General features: G+C 47.9%; 4 protein-coding genes across 5 annotated transcripts in view; 3 read left to right on the forward strand and 1 right to left on the reverse strand.

The window, feature by feature from the left end:
* The window catches only part of LOC308580709 (uncharacterized protein), a 263,178-nt gene that overhangs the window by 187,253 nt on the left and 53,299 nt on the right, over positions 1–22,626 (forward strand). The gene's annotated exons all lie outside the window — the stretch shown is intronic.
* The window catches only part of LOC308581176 (uncharacterized protein), a 270,653-nt gene that overhangs the window by 143,725 nt on the left and 104,302 nt on the right, over positions 1–22,626 (reverse strand). The window lies entirely within an intron of this gene.
* The window catches only part of LOC308580638 (uncharacterized protein), a 327,057-nt gene that overhangs the window by 61,145 nt on the left and 243,286 nt on the right, over positions 1–22,626 (forward strand). For both annotated transcript variants that reach the window (XM_081182588.1, XM_081182589.1), the window contains exon 2: positions 10,946–12,770. In XM_081182588.1, coding sequence (XP_081038714.1) covers positions 10,946–12,411 — 1,466 coding nt within the window. In that variant the 3' untranslated portion in view covers positions 12,412–12,770. The remainder of the gene's footprint in view (positions 1–10,945; positions 12,771–22,626) is intronic.
* On the forward strand, positions 13,650–15,689 carry LOC308581109 (uncharacterized protein). The gene is made up of 2 exons (XM_081183591.1): positions 13,650–15,365; positions 15,466–15,689. Exon 1 carries the CDS (start codon positions 14,217–14,219, stop codon positions 14,964–14,966), a length of 750 nt encoding a protein of 249 aa, XP_081039717.1. The 5' UTR covers positions 13,650–14,216; the 3' UTR covers positions 14,967–15,365; positions 15,466–15,689.

The raw sequence follows: 22,626 nt of genomic DNA on the forward strand, positions 1-22,626 counted from the left end.
AAAAATTAAATATTCCATATAAAGCCTCATGCTAGATAATTAAAAAGAAATCCTTATTTCCTGATGAATAGCCTTTGGACTATAATGTAATTAAATATAAAACTATCTTTAGATAGACTTTTTCCTCTAAAAGCATTTAAAAAAATAATAATTCTGATTTAAAAAAATCTGATTTAAATAAAAAAAATCCGATTTTATTTTTTTTAAAAAAATCATTGATTGTATCCACCCTAATTGCAATCTTTAGCTGCTGATAACATGGCAACGTTTAGCAGCTCATATTGTGAGGTTTAGCTGGTGAGAACATTGCAACTGTTAGCTGACGAGTTATCACGACATTGAAAATCAGATATTTCCTAGTCCTTATACACATTGGATTTGCGATATGATGTCAGCTCAAATATTAGGAAACAGTTAGCACATTAACATCAAGCCCAGCTCTAATTATGACCTAAATTTCTGGCCAAGTGTATCATTGCAGATTTTACCAGTTTTATTTTGCTTCCCATTCTAATAGTATCTCATACATTTTGGAAAGTTTTTTTAAAAAATTGTTCAGTAGTACCTAAGAGACCAACTAAGTTTGTTCTGGGGGTGAGCTTTCGTTTGCATGCACATTTCTTCAGATTGGACAATTTTCTACCTGAAATTTGGGAAACACTTTCTCTTTCCTCGCCATAATATCTCTTTCAAACTGTGAACTTTCAGTCCAAAAACCTCTCCCTTTATCTTGTCCAAACAAGATGATTTGATGGTATTGAAACCAATCCGCCACCACACCTCCCACCTCATCCTGTTTATTCAGTTTTATTTCTTCTTCCGAAAAGTCCAAAAGATCTCTGTAAGTTGCCCATTGCTTCTTCCGTATTGCATTTTTTAAAAAGCTGTTGCTTTTGTGGGTGGAAGCCAAAGAGGTGTTTTTCTTTCCAGCGGATTATTATATTTATCCCATACTGTAAAAAGGATTTTCTGAATAACCTGATTCATAGAGCTCTTGTGTGTTTTAGTTTTATCCTGCCATAAATAAGCGTGCCAACCAAACATATTCTTGTTTGATGTTTAGTTGTTTAGTCGTGTCCGACTCTTCGTGACCCCATGGACTAGAGCAGCCAGGCACCCCTGTCCTCCACTGCCTCCCGCAGTTTGGCCAGACCCATGTCTGTAGCTACGAAGACACTATCCAACCATCTCGTCCTCTGTCATCCCCTTCTCCTTGTGCCCTCCATCTTTCCCAACATCAGGGTCTTTTCTAGGGAGTCTTCTCTTCTCATGAGGTGGCCAAAGTCTTGGAGCCTCAGCTTCACGATCTGTCCTTCCAGTGAGCACTCAGGGCTGATCTCCTTCACAATGGATCGGTTGGATCTTCTTGCAGTCCATGGGACTCTCAAGAGTCTTCTCCAGCACCAGAATTCAAAAGCATCAATTCTTTGGCGATCTGCCTTCTTTATGGTCCAGCTCTCACTTCCATACATCACTACTGGGAAAACCAGAGCTTTTACTATACGGACCTTTGTTGGCAAGGTGATGTCTCTACTTTTTAAGATGCTGTCTAGGCATCTTAAAATATTTTCTTACGACCTTTGTTGTAAGAAAAAACCTGCTCCTTTCCCCTTATGGGGTATTCAAGAGCCCAAGAGTGGGTTCCATATTGGTAGGAGAAAATAACAGAGGCCAACCAGAGTATATGGAGAAGCAAAGTGGCTAGTAACCCTGATCTTTGCTGCAACAGTGTCCCCCCCTCACCACAACCAGGAGGGAGGTGTGCACAGCCTTATATAGTCTTTTGAAATTGCCCGCCCAAGACCACCCCCCCAAAATATCATACAGAAGGAGACTGTCTACAGCAGGAATACATCACAGGAGGCGGTCTACAGCAGAAAACCTGTCCCCAAGGATACCTGTTAATGGTCACTAACTGCATTACCTGGGCAGCCTGGCCATTCTTTTGTGATGGCAAATACTTTAGTTCCTGAATCCAGGTTACAGGCTCACCCTGTTCATCCCTCCTTAAGGCAGTATTTGTAAGCACAAAGAAAATGGGAAGGCTTCCATTTGCCTCCTTTACTGCAGAGGAATATTTGAGTACGTTTCCGGGCACAATTCAAAGTGTTGGTGCTGACCTTTCAAGCCCTAATGGCCTCAGTCCTGTATACCTGAAGGAGCGTCTCCACCTCCATCGTTCAACCTGGACACTGAGATCCAGCGCCGAGGGCCTTCTGGCGGTTCCCTCCCTGCAAGAAGTGAGGTTACAGGGAACCAGACAGAGGGCCTTCTGGGTAGTGGCGCTTGCCCTGTGGAATGTCCTCCCATCAGATGTCAAGGAATTAAGCAGCTATCTTATTTTTAAAAGGCATCTGAAGGCAGCCCTGTTTAGGGAAGTTCTTAATATTTAATGCTGTATTGTTTTTAACACTCGATTGGGAGCCACCCAGAGTGGCTGGGGAAACTCAGCCTGATGGGCAGGGTATAAATAATAAATTATTATTACTATTACTATTATTAGTAGTCTGTGGTGCTCAATGTTTAGGTATAGTAAATACTAGGATTTAATTAGAACTTGTGTGTTATAGCGGGGATATGCCCAGGCTTCAGCATACAGGCAACTCTCCGCAAGCCGTGGGAGCCCAGCGCGGGTTCCTCCTACGTCTTGCGGAGATCTGCGTGACGCCTGGAGAGCGAGAGCGACCCTTCTCGCTCTCCAGGCTTCAGCGAAAGCCTGCATTCGCCCCATAGGACCCACACACATTTCCCCTTCATTTTTGGAGGGGGAAAAGTGCGTCCTTGTCAGTGTTTGTAAAAAGCAAAAAAAAAAAAAAAGAAGAAGAAGAAGAAGGAAAGGGTTCTGACCTCCCTTTGTCTCCTCAGTCTCCTTGTCGGCACAAAAAAAGTCCACGAAAATATTCTTGCAGAGTTTTATTCTTAAAAGTCTTTGTGCAAAACACGACTGAATAACTATACACACCAGCACCAACCAACCAACCAACCAACTAACCCAAACACCAGCCTCAGCAACAAACTAACATTTCTCACTTATATATACAACTTGGTGCAGACCGCTGAGTCATGCTGACCCAGCTTTATTCGCATTAAAGAAACAGCGGCCATTTTAGCCGTGACAGTCCTATGGGGCGAAAAATACGGTACTTAACACTTAGCTTCTGTTACACATTATATCCACATAAGTCAATAGAAAAAGTATAAAGAGATGATGTTCCCTTTGGGAAATTTGGTTTTGGCAACCGCAAAACAACATCCTTGAAATCATATTATATTTAGAAATGACTTTGGCCACGTAGTAAACAACAGGTTTTTTCTTTTCAAATTTAATGAGTTTAGAGTTTATTGTACACTAAGCGGGGCACTTTTATACATATCAATGCGTCCCAATGTCTTAGTGTATCAAAGTGCCCCAACGGACATTTTCAAAAATCTAACAATTGTTAATAAAGCCACTGAACTTATTTGAAAATCACCTGTAATCCTGATTACTGAGTGGAATAACTTACCTTTGGTATTTTTAAATCTTTTATTTTTAAATAATATTTATTACTTTTAAACCTTACAAAAAAGAGAGAAGAAAAGAAAAAAAAGAAAAACAAAAGAAAGAAAAAACGTTACAATACAATATATAAACAATACACAACACGACATTAACACATTAAACAAAACAACAACAAAAACAATTCAAAAAGAACACACATCATACCATCTCAATACCCTCTCTTTCATTCCCTTGTTTCATCGACTTCCTCTCACCTCCCATTTCTATAAATTATTTCAGCAAGTCCTTTCCATCTTTCTCTATTTTCTGTCATATAGTTATCTCAACATATTTTAACCTTATTTTCCATTAATACTAAAATACGTATTTATGCTTAATTCCTTATAACATTTCTACTAAAGCCATATAATTTCATTCCAACATTTTCCTAACACTCATTAATTTTACATTACAGTGGTGCCTCGCAAGACGAAAAGAATCCGTTCCGTGAGTCTCTTCGTCTTGCGGTTTTTTCGTCTTGCGAAGCAAGCCCATTGACGGCTTAGCGGATTAGCGCTATTAGTGGTTTAGCGGATAAGTGGCTTAGCGGCTTAGAAAAAGGGGGGAAGGAAAAAAACCCCGCAGGAACTCGCAATACATTTTCGTCTTGCGAAGCAAGCCCGTAGGAAATTCGTTTTGCGAAGCAACTCCAAAATGGAAAACTCTTTTGTCTAGCGAGTTTTCCGTCTTGCGAGGCATTCGTCTTGCGGGGCACCACTGTATTTCCATAGATAAACTTTAAACTTTTTCCAATCTTCTCCCACCGTCTCCTCTCCCTGGTCTCGGACCCTGCCAGTCATCTCCGTCAATTCCATATAGTCCATCAACCTGGTGATCTTCTGTCCGAGGCTCTTAACTCTTTTCCAAGTCCCTTCTGCAAGTCTTCTTCATATTTATACATGCACTTTGCTTTGTCTTCTGCTGATCTTGTTCTTATTTTCCTTCCTTTGATGCTGAAGAGTAGATCTCGGGGAAATTCCCACCTAGCAATGTTTTTATTCCTTCTTGACAGCTCAGCCAAATCTCCATAGTTAAAACTAAGATCCCAAAGATATTTCAGGACGTATTTCAAAGTTCCTCTAAATCTGGAGGTCCCCACAACTCCAATCTCCTCCTGACCCAAGTCCAGGTCCCAGAGGTCAATAAATCCCTGCATGAAGGGATCTATCCAACTTTCCTTCTCCAGTCCAAGTGGGGCTCCAATCCTCAAAATCTGACTTTCCCTAAATTCAATCATAAAAGGCATCAACTTATAGTCATCAAATTACATCTGTAAGGCTGGGGCTCTCTCCCTGTCCACTTGTGCTATTTTAGGTTCAACAACGACAACTTTCTCCCCCGCCTTCTCTACAATTTGCCATGTCAAAGTAGATCCCTGTATCGATTCCTGAATAGTTTCTGTATTAATGTTCGCTTTTTGACCAAAATTAGTCACTTTTTGTCCCAAGTTATCAATTTTTATAGTCATCACATCCGTCTTCTTATGGAGCTGTTCCAGTGAGTCATTTATCTTACATAATGCAACCACTAAGGCTTCTTCTGTCAACATTCTTAACAATCCAAGGTCAGTCCCAGATTCTCACAGTTTTTTATCTTGCAGCTGGAGATCCCCCCAGCTCAACTCATGTAACAATTTCAAAAGCTTCTTCTAGAGGGAAACAATTTCGATTTGTATCAATCCTTTTAAGCACAGTTCAAACAATAAAGTTAGTTTCAATTTTCAGTTACTTTTACTCCTTTTTAAACGCAGAGGGAGACAATGGAAACAATGTATTTCTCTTATTTAACTAGCTGTCAACGAACGATCTATTCAGATTCAATGGGCAATTCCAAAACGTCGGTCTTACTAGGAGACCGTTTCCAGGTTCAGAGCGGTGGTAATTTGACTTTCTTCACTCTCTCCTGCAGGCTTACACGATCCAAAATTTCCCCCCTCTTCTCCTGCTTCCAAGGGGGGTTTAGTGATTTTAACCGATGGAAGTTTAATCCTTTACGGAAGGCTTTCCAAGACTTGCAGCCTCTATGCTTCAGTCTATTTACAAAAAGGGGAGGCGGACTTCCTTTTTGAAACCTCCCCGTTTCGGTGCCAAATTAAGACGTTTAAAGATCCAATTTTCCGTTCTACTCACGGGTAATTGTTTTAGAATCAAATTGTCCACAGGAAAAAGTCAGCGCTCTCCAGCAATAGCAATGCGGCTTCACTCCGTGAAAGAAGCAGTCAATTCGAAGCACCGCGCCACTCACCCGTCGCTCCAGATCCCTGAAAACAGGTTTCCCTGCGAGTAGAGGAGGCGCAAAAGGTGCCAGCTGAATCCCACATTCACAGGCTTCTCCCGCCTGTGATTTTTAGTGGGTCTCCGCCTTCGCTGTGGCGGCCAGACCCAGATTTCCACAAAGCAAGTTCCTCCCGATCAGAGGAATTCAGCCATTACTGGAGGCGCTAACCCTTAGTGTATCAAAGTGCGCCAACGGACATTTTCAAAAATCTAACAATTGTTAATAAAGCCACTGAACTTATTTGAAAATCACCTGTAATCCGGATTACTGAGTGGAATAACTTACCTTTGGTATTTTTAAATCTTAACTAAATGACGTAAAAAAGTATTGGAACACTTTTACATTTCACATAATTTTTAGATGGTCGTGCTAAAAACACACCTACTCTCTTCAAACGCCAACGGCTAACTGGCGGCCAGCGCAGTCACAACTCTCCTACTCACACATGCATAGGCACATTTGGGGGATGTCGCGACACGAATATCATCTCTTGATATTGAAATATTATTGGTGTGTCAATGTCCCCCTTGCGTCAATGTGCCCCACCTCCCCCATTCCGCATTTTCAGAGGAGGGGGGGGAAAGGGGAAAGTGTGTCCCCCCAGATAAGACTCCCATCCTCCCTGGCCATGGGCCATCCTTGCTTGGGCAGGTGGTACTTTGAGTCCAACCACATCTGGAGGACCAGAGATTTGCGGAAATAAATCTTTGGGTCCAGGCAGCGCTTCATCGCCGTAGGCTCTGCTGACCTGGCCAAAGAAATGCAGAGTAGCAGCGGTCCTGCTTCCGTGTGAGATAAAGGGATAAATCAAGTCCAAAGACAGTCCGTTCTTATCTCCAGTAGCTTTATTTACAGAGTAATAAATCCATCAGACACCATCGGAAACTTCGGCCATTTCCCTCTGCTGTCCAAAAGCACACTCACAGCAGCTTCTAAGCTGAGCTGCTTCTCTGTCCGTTGCAGAGACAGATCTGAAGAGCGTCAGAACAACATCCTGTGACGCACTTCTCTGCATCGAGCTCCTCCCAGCTCCTCCCAGATCCAGATACAGGACACCACGGAGTTTTAACCTTGTCAGTTCCAAACTCCACAAGAGATGCCTCAACTCAGCACAGAAGGTTCCTCTAGGGCAGTGTTTCCCAAACGTTTTTGGGCAACGGCACACCTGTTTGCCGGAAAAAAATCTCGCGGCACACCACCATTAAAGCCCCGCCCCGTGACGTCAGCGCGCAGCGTCACGCCGGGAGGGACGCACAAAAGTTAAAGTTTTTTCCCTCCCCGCGAAGCAACGAAAGAGGGCGCCTCAACTCCGGGAGGTGGGCAGGGAGCGGGGGGAGCGGCCAGACGGGCTCCGCTGGGGGACTTTCGGCTGCCGGAGGCGGGGAAGGGGCGGCTGCAGCGGACCCGGAAGTGGTTGCGCCCATCGGGGGCGGTGGGAGCGCGCCGTGCGGGTTGGTGGGTGGGGGAAGGAGAGGAAGAGGAGGGGCGGGGGCGGCGGCCGGAGGCTGGACGGATCCGCACAGGGACGGCGCGCGAGCCGGGAGGAGGCGCGAAGAAGGAGGCAAGGCGAGAGCAGCGCGGCTCGGGATGCATTTGGACTGCCGGCTGCTGCGCCCGAGACGCGGGGTATGGTGAGCAGCCCGTCTCCCTCCCACGGAACACAAGGCAATGTTCGGCGGCACACTAGTGTGCCGCGGAACACCGGTTGGGAAACACTGCTCTAGGGCGCAGTGTTACGTGGGAGTTGGTGGAACTGGATCTTAAGGGATCTTGAGACATTTCCAAGGGATTATGATTGGTATCCAGACCCTAACACTATAAATCCAAGGTGTCCACACTGAGCAGTTTATCAACCCTGCTGGCCGCTGGGGAAGACCTTCTGAAGGAAGTGGTTTGCCCCCAATGTTAATTCCTTCCTTCCTCCGCTGCTGCTGCCCACACTAAAGGAATGTCTGGATGAAATCCCAGGGACGTCTGGCTCCTATTACAAAGAGATCCAGTTGATATTCTAGAACAGTGTTTCCCAACCACTGTTCCGCGGCACACTAGTGTGCCGCGAGATGTTGCCTGGTGTGCCGCGGGAAAAATTAAAAAATCCGAAAGATTTTTTTTTTAAGTCAAATTTTCGATTGGGGCGCCGTCACTAGATGACCCCTGGGGTTCCCTCCCTCCCTCCCTCTCTGCGCCTCCCTCCTCCTCCTCCTCCTCCTCCTCCGGGGAGGCCCTTCCTGGCTCTCGGCCAAGGCTTGGCGGCTGCCACTCACTCGCTCGCCCACCCGTCCCTCCATCCCTGCACCCGGCCTCTCCCCCTCTGTCCCCGGTGCGGGGGCTGCCGGGATCCACAGTCCCCTCGCCCTTGGGCTCCGCGCCCGCGCGGGGTGCGCGAACTACGTTTCCCAGCGTGGCCTGGCGGGCCGGGCGTTTTGTTTGAAGCGCTCTTCTCCCGGCCATGGAATGAGCATGGCGGCCGGGCGGGCAGGGGCTCTTCCGCACAGACCCCGCGCAGCCTGCCTGCGCCCCCGCGGAGATCGGGCGGCAGGATGGAGCCCGGGGATCCCCGCGGAGGCGGAGCGGCGGAGGCGGAGGCTGCCCCCCAGGTAGGGCTGCGTCGGGGTGTGTGTGTTTATTTTTGCAATGCTGCATCCGCGCCGGAGGGGACGCATCGGACCGCGGGGAGACCCCTTGGCGGGCGTGCAAGGCAATGCATGCGTGCAGGCGTTGCATGGAGTGCAGTGCAATGCAATGGCAACGCGGCGCCCTGCATGCATGCATGCAACTTCCACCGGCGCTCCGGACTTGGCAGGTGAGGGGGGTCCCCAGTGGGCGGCAGAGAGAGCCGGGAGGGCGAAGGGGAGCCGGGGGAGGAGCAGCGCTGCTCCCCGAGCCGAGCCCGGGGGGAAACTTCGGCGTCGTTGCGCCGGGTGTTGGAAGCGGAGGCTGGCGGGGGCCCCTCACCTGCAAAACCTGGTCGCCTCTCATATATTTCGTGCATTGCATTCATCGCCCGCTTTCTCCTCCAAGGAGCTCCCGGGGGTGCGCGTGGTTCTCCCCATGTTATCCTCGCAACAACAGCCCTGCGAGGTGGGTCAGGCGAGTGGCCCAAGGGAGCTCCCAGGGATTGTCCTGGCCAGGTGGGGTGATTTGAACCCTGCTCTCTGCCCGGTCTTCGTCCTCATTTAGCCCCCACATGTGCATGACTGCATGACTGAGGTTTTCCCCCCTCGTCTTGGCTATGGTGTGAGTCTGTGCTGTTAATTAATGGGGTTCTGCCTTCGGAGAAGATGAGCCAGCCCTCAAGGAGGTGATTATGTAATTTGCTAGCAATTCATGTCCCTCCCGGCGTGACGCTGCGCGCTGACGTCACGGGGCTGTAATGGTGGTGTGCCTCGAGATTTTTTTCATGAAACAAGTGTGCCTTTGCCCAAAAAAGGTTGGGAAACACTGTTCTAGAATAAAGTGTGGCTAAGATTCTGAGTCACAATCATGGCTGAGAAATACAGCCAGGGAATATGAAACTGATTTGAAGATTGGTTTCTTCTTTACACATTATTATTATTATTATTATTATTATTATTATTATTATTATTATTATATTACATTCAGGAGGACACACCACGGGTTTCCTTCTTCTTTCTTTTCTTTCCAACAATCATAATTATAATTATAATTATAATTTATTATTTATACCCCGCCCATCTGGCTGGGCCTCCCCAGCCACTCTGGGTGGCTTCCATAGAAACCAAAAATACAGTAAAATATCACACGTTAAAAAATTCCCTGAACAGGGCTGCCTTAAGATGTCTTCTGAATGTCAGGTAGTTGTTTATCGCTTTGACATCTGCTGGAAGGGCGTTCCACAGGGCGGGCACCACTACCGAGAAGGCCCTCTGCCTGGTTCCCTGTAGCTTTGCTTCTCGCAATGAGGGAACCGCCAGAAGGCCCTCGGCCCTCGGCACTGGACCTCAGTGTCCGGGCAGAATGATAGGGGTGGAGACGCTCCTTCAGGTATACTGGACCGAGGCCATTTAGGGCTTTAAAGGTCAGCACCAACACATTGGGAGCCAATGTAGGTCTTTCAAGACCGGTGTTATATGGTATTGGCGGCCGCTGCCAGTCACCAGTCTAGCTGCCGCATTCTGGATTAGTTGTAGTTTCCGAGTCACCTTCAAAGGTAGCCCCACGTAAACGCATTGCAGTAGTCCAAGCGGGAGATGACCAGAGCATGCACCACTCTGGCCAGTGTTATTCACCTTTAATACTCACCTTTTTCAGTGTAACACATATTTTTATCTTGTGATATTCAGATGAAGAGAGGTATAACAATTTAATAAATAATTCCCAGTTGGAGCAGAGCTAGAATATCCGGAAGCCCTTGGCCACCCAGGGCAAAGGAGGAAGAACAGTGAGAGAGGCCTGGACAGGGAATCTCCGCTAAGATAAGCCAGTGTCAGGAGGCGGGTGCGAGACTCGGTGGCATATAATTATTATAAATCATAATTGGGGTGGGTGTCTCAATCTGGCCTTCCCAGCAGTCAGGCTCCAGCTGCTTTCCTTCTGCCTCTCCAGCTCTCTCCATTCAAGAATGCAAGGCTGAGAGATGGAGGTCCAACCCCAAGAACATTCTCCAACTGAACACTCCTTCAACCGACCACAAGCACCAAGCCTTGTCACTAGACTTACATATGGGTCTCCCAAAATGGTCAGTATGGACCTCCTGAGGCCAAAGGGACTCTGCAGGTGATTAATAAACATCTAGAGGTCGAAGGGGACAAAATGTGGCCCAAGGGGTGGAGGATTATAGTGCAGCGGATGAAGAACTTCATGATGAACTTAGGACCCTGATGAATATTGGCCAGGTTCATGGAACATAGAGCAGCTCCCTTTCCTGTGATAAACCAATTTTTATCAAACGTAAAGCCCACAGTTAAACTGTATTCTAAGATAATGCTGCTTCATTAATGCTTAATTAAAGGTTAGGAAAGGCTGATGATGCATTACCATTATTTAACATTATTTCATCTGTCTTTCCGAAAAATTTCATATGGAGGACAGGAAAGAATGTACGAGATGTCAAAATAAGAGCAGGTGCTAATTGATGTGTGTAATATTCCTTTTTTCTCTTCCTAGGTTTCCTTTCCCCCCGCTCCTCCCTGTTGAAAGAAGACAATGGAGAAGGCAGTCAAAATTCTGGAGGGCCATGTCCAATGGGAATAACAAAGAAACCAGATAAATTCATGGATTGTGAAAAGAGAGAGGAGAAACAATTTGAAAGTATGGAGTGTGGGAAGAGTTTCAGTCAGAGTGGAGACCTTAGAATTCATCAACGGACTCACACGGGGGAGAAACCATTTAAATGCATGGAGTGTGGAAAGAGCTTCACTGAGAATGGAAAACTTAGAATTCATCAACGGACTCACACGGGGGAGAAACCATTTGAATGCATGAAGTGTGGAAAGAGCTTCAGTCAAAGTGGACACCTTAGAATTCATCAACGGAGTCACACAGGGGAGAAATCATTTAAATGCATGGAGTGTGGAAAGAGCTTCAGTCAGAGTGGAGACCTTAGAATTCATCAACGGACTCACACGGGGGAGAAACCATTTGAATGCATGGAATGTGGAAAGAGTTTCACTCAGAGTGGATACCTTAGAATTCATCAATGGACTCACACGGGGGAGAAACCATTTAAATGCATGGAGTGTGGAAAGAGCTTCACTGAGAATGGAAAACTTAGAATTCATCAACGGACTCACACGGGGGAGAAACCATTTAAATGCATGGAGTGTGGAAAGGGCTTCAGTCAGAGTGGAGACCTTAGAATTCATCAACGGAGTCACACAGGGGAGAAACCATTTGAATGCATGGAGTGTGGAAAGAGCTTCAGTCAGAGTGGACACCTTAGAATTCATCAACGGAGTCACACAGGGGAGAAACCATTTGAATGCATGGAATGTGGAAAGAGTTTCACTCAGAGTGGATACCTTAGAATTCATCAACGGAGTCACACAGGGGAGAAACCATTTAAATGCATGGAGTGTGGAAAGAGCTTCAGTGGGAGTGGACACCTTAGAATTCATCAACGGAGTCACACTGGGGAGAAACCATTTGAATGCATGGAGTGTGGAAAGAGCTTCAGTCAGAGTGGACACCTTAGAATTCATCAACGGAGTCACACTGGGGAGAAACCATTTAAATGCATGGAGTGTGGAAAGAGCTTCACTGAGAGTGGAAAACTTAGAATTCATCAACGGAGTCACACAGGGGAGAAATCATTTAAATGCATGGAGTGTGGAAAGAGCTTCAGTCAGAGTGGACACCTTAGAATTCATCAACGGAGTCACACAGGGGAGAAACCATTTAAATGCATGGAGTGTGGAAAGAGCTTCAGTGGGAGTGGACACCTTAGAATTCATCAACGGAGTCACACAGGGGAGAAACCATTTAAGTGCATGGAGTGTGGAAAGAGCTTCAGTCAGAGTGGGCACCTTAGAATTCATCAACGGAGTCACACTGGGGAGAAACCATTTCTGCTGCTCCAGAGAAGCGGACACGGAGCAATGGATCCAAACTACAAGAAAGAAGATTCCACCTAAACATTAGGAAGAACTTCCTGACAGTAAGAGCTGTTTGACAGTGGAATTTGCTGCCAAGGAGAGTGGTGGAGTCTCCTTCTTTGGAGGTCTTTAAGCAGAGGCTTGACAACCATATGTCAGGAGTGCTCTGATGGTGTTTCCTGCTTGGCAGGGGGTTGGACTCGATGGCCCTTGTGGTCTCTTCCAACTCTATGATTCTATGATTCTAAATGCATGGAGTGTGGAAAGAGCTTCAGTCAGAGTGGACACCTTAGAATTCATCAATGGAGTCACACAGGGGAGAAACCATTTAAATGCATGGAATGTGGAAAGAGCTTCACTACTAGTGGAAACCTCAGAATTCATCAACGCACTCACAGGTGAGAAACCATTTAAATGCATGGAGTGTGGAAAGAGCTTCACTGAGAGTGGAACGCTTGGAAAGCATCAACGGATGTCAGGGGGATCTGGCTGCGACATCTGTCACCCCATTGATCGCCAGGGTTGATTCGGCTGATCTGGCTGGCTAGGCGGGTGTCCCCTTCCTCCCTCACCGCTCCATGTGCGTCCCTCCCGAAGCTGCGCGTTCGGTGGAGGAGGACGGCCATCCCGGATGGAGGGGGTATGCCGTTCTTCGGTCAGGGGTGTACGATAGCTGCACTCCCCTGCTAGGAAAAAAAAGGGACTCCCGGGACGCTGCGGCCACGGGAAGGAGCGCGAGGCAACTCGTCTGAGAAGCCTCGAACAGCGTGGGGGTCTCAGAGGGGTCACGAAGGCTCCGTGAACCCCTAACCACAGGTGGGATATCCTGTTGGTCAATATACCCAGCAAGGCTGCGTGTGCTCGCCTATGTTGCCGGCGTTTAACAAGGCTGGAGCCGCAGCGAGAAGAGGGAAGTATCAGACTCCATGCTGTGAAGCCTCAGGCTCCGAGTGAAAGCGGCGGACCTCCGACAACAGAGGAAAAGCTGGGAAATAGCTCTAAAGCTCAGCAGAAAGCAGAAAGCTGAAAGCGGAGGAGAGAAAGCAAAAGCAAAAGAAGTACCCAGCGGAGAAAGAAATTTAAAGGCAAAAGAAGGAGGAATTCATTACTGGCGGTAAGATTGATAAAGGAGTAAAGCGAAAAGCTGGCAGACGTGAATGAAAGAGCAAGAAAGTAACCGCTTGTGAGGGGAAGGAATATCCTCGGTAACAAGCTACATTTTACAAAGTATAAAGAGTTGGAAGCGAGGTATTACTGAGATTTTTTTATAGAGAGTTTCACTGACAGTGGAACACTTGGAAAACATCAATGGACTCACACAGGAGAGAAACCATTTAAATGCATGGAGTGTGGAAAAAGCTTTGGTTGGAGCTCAAACCTTCGTATACATAAACACACTCACACGGGGGAGAAACCATATAAATGTAAGGAGTGTGGAAAGAGCTTCAGTCAGATTGGACACCTTAGAAACCATCAACGAACCCACACAGGAGAAAAACCATATAAATGTATGGAGTGTGGAAAGAGCTTCACCGATAGTGGAACATTTAGAAAACATCAACAGACACACACGGGCGAGAAACCATTCAAATGCATGGAATGTGTAAAGAGCTTCAGTCAAAGTAGACACCTTAGAATCCATCAACGGATTCACACGGGAGAAACCATTTAAATGTTTGGAGTGTGGAAAGAGTTTCAGTACAAAGAGAGGACTGAATATTCATCATAAAACTCACACTGGGGAAAAACCATTTAAATGTATCCTGTGTGAGAAGAGCTTCACTGTTAGTAGAACACTTAGAAACCATCTTCGAACTCACACAGGGGAAAAACCATATAAATGTATGGATTGTGGAAAGAGATTCAGTCACAGTGAAACACTGAGAAAACATCAACGGACTCACACAGGGGAGAAACCATTTAAATGCATGGAATGTGGAAAGTGCTTTATTGATGGTACAGCACTTAGTATCCATCATCAAACTCACACAGGGGAGAAACCATTTGAATGTATGGATTGTGGAAAAAGCTTCACTACTAGCAGAAGCCTTAGAATCCATCAACGGACTCACACAGGGGAGAAACCATTTAATTGCATGGATTGCGGTAAGAACTTCCTTGATCGTGGAACACTTAGAATCCATCAACGGACTCACACAGGGGAAAAACCATTTGAATGTAAGGAGTGTGGAAAGAGCTTCACTACTAATAGAGCAGTAAGAAGACATCAATGGACTCACTCAGGGGAAAAACCTTTAAAATGCATGGAATGTGGAAAGAGTTTTATTGAGAGAAGAGAGCTGAGAACCCATCATCGAACTCACACTGGGGAGAAACCATTTAAATGCACCGAGTGTGGAAAGAGCTTCAATCGCAGTGGAACACTTAGAAAACATCAACGGACTCACACAGGGGAGAAACCATTTAAATGCATGGAATGTGGAAAGAGCTTTATTGATGGTACAGCACTTAGTATCCATCATCAAACTCACACAGGGGAGAAACCATTTAAATGTAAGGAGTGTGGAAAGGGCTTCACCAATGTTGGAAATGTTAGAAGACATCAACGGACTCACACGGGAGAAACCATTTAAATGTATGGAGAGTTGAAAGAGTTTCAGAGTGGAACCCTAATTTCACACACAGGAAACTTAGACGACATCAACAGACTCACTCGGAGAAAAGCAAATAAATGTATGGAGTGTGGAAAGAGCGTCAATAGAAGTGGAAACCTTAGCAAACATCAGCGAACTGAAAAAGGGAAAACCACTTACATATATGGAGCGTACATAGAGGTTCAGTCCTGATGTTCTTAGAAACCATCAATGGACTCGCAAGGAGGAAAAGCTTTAAGAGTTGAAACCCTACAATCCACAAACTGAAAAATCTAAAATGGTTTGAATGGAAGGAGTGTGGTGCTGGGATGGATGCTGGGATGTTTTTGCCTCTACGCATGGGTCTGGGAATGTTCCGATCAGTTCACATTGAGTTCAGTACCCTGACCTGTTCTTGACGCATTTTTGACCACATCTACGGAACGCGATTGTTATGTTCTTTCATGTCATGCAAAATCAATCATTAGTAATAGTTTAGGTCTTGATACTCAATCACTAGTTAATAGTTTTATAAGGAGGTTTCACGCCTGTCCAATTCTGTGTTCCCTTTCCCACCCTTTAATCTATTGATGATTAATACCTATATTCAACCCTTGCATTGTATTCATGTTAACCAATCAGCAACAAGCACATATGTGGAAATGCTGTAATATTCAATAAAGGGACTCTCCGAGACATGCTCGAGAGATGCCTCCTGTATGACAGCTTGCCATTCGTCTTTCGCTTATTTCAACCCAACAGTGTGGGAAGTGTTTCGATTGCTTTATATATAGATAATTTTATTAATACAGTGGTACCTCGTGTTACATACGCTTCAGGTTACAGACTCTGCTAACCCAGAAATAGTGCTTCAGGTTAAGAACTTTGCTTCAGGACGAGAACAGAAACCGTGCTCCAGCGGCGGAGCAGCAGCAGGAGGCCCCATTAGCTAAAGTGGTGCTTCAGGTTAAGAACGGACCTCCGGAACGAATTAAGTACTTAACCTGAGGCACCACTGTATATAATTTTATTTACAAATTGCGTTCAAAAATGGAAGCATTCACCTCTGGATTCTTGGCGTTTGAAAGCCCCAAACGTTCAACTTCTGAAGCATTCTACAACCGAGATTCCACTGAGAATCCAGCAATAGTGTGTTGTCCAACGATATCCATTCTTTTAACCAACACAAAGAGGCTGCCTCATAGTAGAAAATCTAGCAGTGCGAAGCCACCTCTATTTTTAGTATCTATCGAAATTTTATAGTTTATTCTTGGTGTTTTCCCCCTGCCAGAGTAATCATGAAATATCTCTTTGCCATTCGTTAAAGAAGCTTGTATTATTTATTATTGGTATCATTTAGAATAAAAACAGTATCTTAGGTAAAACATTTCTCTTTATGGTTGAAATCCTTCGTAAAAGTGAAAGTTTCATCCTCCCCTATATTTCCAAATGTTTTTAACATTTTTTGATACTCTAACGTAATTGGAATATGTTGTAATTCAGTGTTTTTCAAATAAACCCTTATTTAGTCTCCATCTATACAATGAACTCTTTTCACCCCTCATTATCATCCATGGTGAGTTTTGATCTGATATAGTTCTTGGCTGGATCTCTCCAGTCTTTAATCCTGTAGGCAGTCCCTTCAATATCCAGATCATGTTTCTTCTTCCCGCAGAATCCTTTGAATCAGAAGAACATGTTTACTCTTGTTCTAAAGGGGGTCTGAATCTCCAAGCATCTGGGTTGGCAAACTAAGGCCTGTGGGCCGGATCAGGTGCGATTGCCTTCTAGATCCGGCCTGCGGACGGTCCGGGAATCGCCACGTGGATTGCCAGAATGCACGTTCTTTCCCTCTCCCTCACACGGCGGCGCTTTTCTCCTGAGGGAGGAGCAATCTTGTCCCACACCGGGTGCCATCAACGGGGGGAGTCGGCTCACCCGCCTGCCTGCCTCAGAAGGGTGGCGCTGGGAAGGGGGTGTGACGCTGGCTGCCGGCTGCTGCTGCATTTTCCTCTTGCTCCTCCTCCTTCTCCCTCACTCTGCCCTTCCTTCCTTTTCTGTGCCCCTTCTCCGTGCCGCTTCCTCATGCGCTTTCTTCGTCACCCCCTCCCTCCTTCATTCCTCCCATGGCGTTCAGGCGGTTTGTTGCAGCGGCGCAGCTGCCGCTTGCGGGTTTGGAAGCAGCAGCAGTTGGTGGGTAAAAGCTCCAGCAACGACCCGGTTCCCCTGCCTCCGTCCGTGGCTACGCCGGGGCTGCTGCTTCTGTCTTCTCCGGCCAACGCAGCCTCATGCCCTGCCCTGGCACCTGGCTGGAGAAACCCAACTGGGGCTATTGGGATGACAACTGGGACAGGTAAAGCCAAACATCTTCAGGCCTCTTTGCAGGTGGGCCAAAATCGCTCATTTCCCCCCAAAATATAGTCCGGCCCCCAACAAGGTCTGAGGGACAGTGGACCGGCCCCCTGCTGAAAAAGTCTGCTGACCCCTGATCTAGTAGATCCATTGTTGTAACCATATCAAAAAAGTATTTGGTATTTTGCCTTCTTTTGAGACACTTTCCCTCAGTGTTCTGTCATAGTCCTGTGATCCTACTAAATTCACCCGTAATTATTATATTTCTGTCATAAACCTCAGACATACTTTCCTCCAATAGTTGGAAGAAATCTCATGCGAAAAGTGGCTCTGAATCTGAAAGTCCCAGTCCCAAATCTTAATCCTGCCACCCTAAGATATTATAAGCAAGCCCCACATTCCTCTTTCCACCTGCAATAGGGAGGTTAGAACAACACTTAATACCCTGCAGGGATTATAAGAGCCAGAATTGCTTTGCATTCACAAATGCTATGTGAAATATCAGTCGTGAACAGAATAATTTAAACAAGGAAACCAACAACAGTATTAAAAGAGAGAAAAACTGGATTTGAAATGACCAAACCACAAGATGAGAAGTCTCCCTAGTAAATGAGGGAAGGGGGAGGCATGGGGGGGGGGGCTTTTGAAGTCTCCCTGCTGGCGAGGGAATTCCAGAGCAAGGGCGCCTCTCTCTGTCTGGAGTCCCTCCCTGCCTCATCTCCAGCAGGAAGGGGGGATTTCAAGACTGGGACCCTTCCCTCTTAGGGGGAGGTGCTGGGGCCTGGGCAGCTGGATGGATGGACATCAGCCTGCAGAAATGCTCCCCCCCCCTTCCTCTCACAGGACTGTTGTGGTGTTGCATGTGAGTGACAAGGCCACACTCAAGAACACCTCTCCATCCAGGGGGGGGGGAGGGGCTGGTGTTGGAAGCTGGGCTGGGCTGTCAGGGGGCGAAGCCCTTGCTCTGCCTGCAGAAGGACCCCGGCGGAGGGCTTGGCCTGCAGAAGGAGGCCCAGAAGGAGACCCTCCCCCCCCCGGCCTCCACTGGCCCAGTTGGGGGGGGCGGGGGCCGGGTCCCCATGGAGCCCCCAGAGCAGGAGCCCCCAGGCAGCGCCGCCCCCTCGCCTTCCCCTCCGGACACAGGGAGGGGGGGCTGCTCTTGAAGACGTGGCTCTAGGGACACGCGCGTCGGGAAAGGCGCCGGAAGTGGCGTCGGGAAAGGCGCCGGAAGTGGCCAGAGAGGGAAAGGAGGAGGAGGAGGGGCGTCGCTGAAGAGCCCCCCTCCCCCCGTCGCCCCCCCCCCGCCGCCATTTCTGTTGCAGACAAGGAGAGCGGACTAATCCGGAGCCAGGGAGGCGGAGGACCAAGAGGTAAAGGGGGGGGGAAGAGAAGGGGGGGAATAGAGGGGGGGACAAGGGGGGAGGAGGAGGAAGAGACCCCCCCGCAAGGAGAGCGCCCTCCCTGGGGCCCGTCGACAGGGGCCCCGATCCAGGCCCCGACCCAGGGGGGGGAGGGGGGACCCCAGACCTGCAAGGTCTCCTGGGCAGCAGCAGCAGCAGCCCCGCCAGACTCCCCTTCCTCCTTCCTGGGGGGCCGAGAGAGGCTCAGCTGCCCTGGCGGGAAGGGGAAGGAGGACCCCAAGCAGGGCTGGGGGTGGGGCTGAGGCCCCCCATTCTCCCTGGGGTCGCCTGGCTGGGGAAAGGGAGGGAGGGAGTCCAGGGAAGGGTTAATGGAAAAGGGGGAGGAGCCTCGACAGAGACCCCGCCCCTTCCATCACCTCTTATTCCCCAGTCTCACTGCTGGCAGTCCCAGATCATCTGCATTCACTAGGACTCATCTCCATACTTTGGATTGTCCTGAATACCACCAATTATAGCCTAGCGCAAACCCAAAAGTCCTGCTAGGATGCATCTTGGCTTGCCTGCTGATGAAACTGAGTGTGTGATGATTGATAATATTTCCATTTATCCCTTTCAGACCCCTAAGTAGTAGCCGTTGCCAGGACATTGTCCTGTTTGCCTCTGTATAGTTCCAGCCTTAGTTCAGACGTCGTGGTAGATTGCAATCAGGGTGGATTTGATATAAGTCAAATTGATTTGTCCAGTATACCTGAAGGAGCGTCTCCACCCCCATCATTCTGCCCGGACGCAGAGGTCCAGCGCCGAGGGCCTTCTGGCGGTTCCCTCATTGAGAGAAGCGAAGCTACAGGGAACCAGGCAGAGGGCATTCTCGGTAGTGGCGCCCGCCCTGTGGAACGCCCTTCCAGCAGATGTCAAAGCGATAAACAACTACCTGACATTCAGAAGACATCTTAAGGCAGCCCTGTTCTAGGAAGTTGTTAACGTGTGATTTTACTGTATTTTTGGTTTTATGGAAGCCGCCCAGAGTGGCTGGGGAGGCCCAGCCAGATGGGCGGGGTATAAATAATAAATTATTATTATTATTATTATTATTATCATCATCATCATCATCATTATTATTATTATTATCATCATCATCATCATTATTATTGGTTGGAAGGTCTGTCAATACTGCACTCATTTTACCGGGGGAATCCAGTGGGTGGTTTTTTATCGGGGGGGGGGGGAGAGGGGCTGGTGTTTGAAGCTGGGCTGGGCTGTCAGGGGCCGAAGCTCAGCACTGCAGCCCTTGCTCTGCCTGCAGAAGGACCCCGGCTGAGGGCTTGGCATGCAGAAGGAGGCCCAGAAGGAGACCCTCCCCCCCCGGCCTCCACTTGCCCAGTTGGGGGGGGGGCGGGGGCCGGGTCCCCATGGAGCCCCCAGAGCAGGAGGCCAGAGGCAGCGCCGCCCCGTCGCCTTCCCCTCCGGACACAGGGAGGGGGGGCTGCTCTTGCAGATGTGGCTCTAGGGACACGCGCGTCGGGAAAGGAGCCGGAAGTGGCGCCGCCAAACGCGCCGGAAGTGGCCAGACAGGGAAAGAAGGAGGAGGAGGGGCGTCGCTGAAGAGCCCCCCCCCCCCGCCGCCGCCGCCCTTTCTATTGCATACAAGGAGAGCGGACTAATCCGGAGCCAGGGAGGCGGAGGACCAAGAGGTAAAGGGGGAGAGAAGGGGGGGAATAGAGGGGGGGATAAGGGGGAGGAGGAGGAGGAAGAGACCCCCCCGCAAGGAGAGCGCCCTCCCTGGGGCCCGTCGACAGGGGCCCCGATCCAGGCCCCGACCCAGGGGGGGAAGGGGGGACCCAAGACCTGCAAGGTCTCCTGGGCAGCAGCAGCAGCCCCGCCAGACTCCCCTTTCTCTTTCCTGGGGGGCCCAGAGATGCTCAGCTGCCCTGCCCCCCCCCTGGAGGCCTTGGCGGGAAGGGGAACGAGGACCCCAAGCAGGGCTGGGGGTGGGGCTGAGGCCCCCCATTCTCCCTGGGGTCGTGGGGCGCCTGGCTGGGTCCCCAAGAGACCAGCTCAGTTTGTTCTGGGGATAAGCTTTCGTGTGCATGCACACTTCTTCAGATTGGACAATTTTCTACCTGAAATTTGGGAAACACTTTCTCTTTCCTCGCCATAATATCTCTTTCAAACTGTGAACTTTCAGTCCAAAAACCTCTCCCTTTATCTTGTCCAAACAAGATGATTTGATGGTATTGAAACCAATCCGCCACCACACCTCCCTCCTCATCCTGTTTATTCAGTTTTATTTCTTCTTCCGAAAAGTCCAAAAGATCTCTGTAAGTTGCCCATTGCTTCTTCCGTATTCCATTTTTTAAAAAGCTGTTGCTTTTGTGGGTTGGAGCCAAAGAGGTGTTTTTCTTTCCAGCATATTATTATATTTACCCCATACTGTAAAAAGGATTTTCTGAATAACCTGATTCATAGAGCTCTTGTGTGTTTTAGTTTTATCCTGCCATAAATAAGCGTGCCAACCAAACATAGTCTTACGACCTTTGTTATAAGAAAAACCTGCTCCTTTTCCGTTATGGGGTATCCATGAGCCCATATAGTCCTTAAGTGGGTTCCTTATAGGTAGGAGAAAATAACAGAGACCAAGCAGAGAATACGGAGAAGCAAAGCGGCTAGTAAGCCTGGTCTTTATTGCAACAGTGCCCCCCCCCCCACCACAACCAGGAGGGAGGTGTGCAAGGCCTTATGTAGTCTTTTGAAATTGCCCACCCAACACCCCCCCCCCAAATATCATACAGAAGGAGAATGTCTACAGCAGGAATACCTCACAGGAGGCGGTCTACAGCAGAAAACCTGTCCTCAAGGATACCTGTTAATGGTCACTAACTGCATTACCTGGGCAGCCTGGCCATTCTTTTGTGATGGCAAATACTTTAGTTCCTGAATCCAGGTCACAGGCCCACCCTGTTCATCCCTCCTTAAGGCAGTATTCGTAAGCACAAAGACAATGGGAAGGCTTCCATTTGCCTCCTTTACTGCAGAGGAATATTTGAGTATGTTTCGGAGTACAATTCGAAGGAGCGTCTCCATCCCCATCGTTCAACCTGGACACTGAGGTCCAGCTCCAAGGGCCTTCTGGCGGTTCCCTCCCTGCGAGAAGTGAGGTTACAGGGAACCAGACAGAGGGCCTTCTGGGTAGTGGCGCTTGCCCAGTGGAATGCCCTCCCATCAGATGTCAAGGAATTAAGCAGCTATCTTATTTTTAAAAGACATCTAAAGGCAAGCCTGTTTAGGGAGTTTTAAATTTTTAATGGTTTGCTGTTTTTAACACTCAATTGGGAGCCGCCCAGAGTGGTTGGGGAAACTCAGCCAGATGCGCTGGGAATAAATAATAAATTATATTATATAAATTATATTATTATTATTATTATTATTATTATTACTACTACTACTACTACTACTATTATTATAGGTCTGTGGTGCTCAATGTTTAGGCATAGTAAATATTAGGATTTAATTAGAACTTGTGTGTTATAATGGAGATATGTTATAAGATGGTCTCAGTGTATTTTAGAATGGGAGTTATGTGAAGGGTTTTCTGTGTTTGATCCGTGTTTCTGTGTAAATACTGTGTGTCAGACTGAGAATGTCATCAGGAAGGTCTAGGAAAGGGTGCACCTGCTTCTGAGCATCAGAAATGAGCATGGAAAGAGTTAATATCATAACCGTACCTGAATCGGCCCCCACCCTTTGTAACAAGCAGCTGTAGGTCTTTTGGGATTTAATATCAGCTCATGAAAAGTTGGGCACACGACCCAGAAAGCTGCCTGGCTCCATCCGTCTGGAGGCGGAGATATGCAGCACACGCCATAGTCGAATTCGGCTGGACTTGCCATGGGAACGCAGAAGGGGCAAGCAAGGAAGGGGGAGACGGCCAAAGAAACCTGCTCTCACAC

This window comes from Podarcis bocagei (assembly GCF_964188305.1).
Source record: "Podarcis bocagei genome assembly, chromosome: 2".
NCBI classification, from domain to species: domain Eukaryota; kingdom Metazoa; phylum Chordata; class Lepidosauria; order Squamata; family Lacertidae; genus Podarcis; species Podarcis bocagei.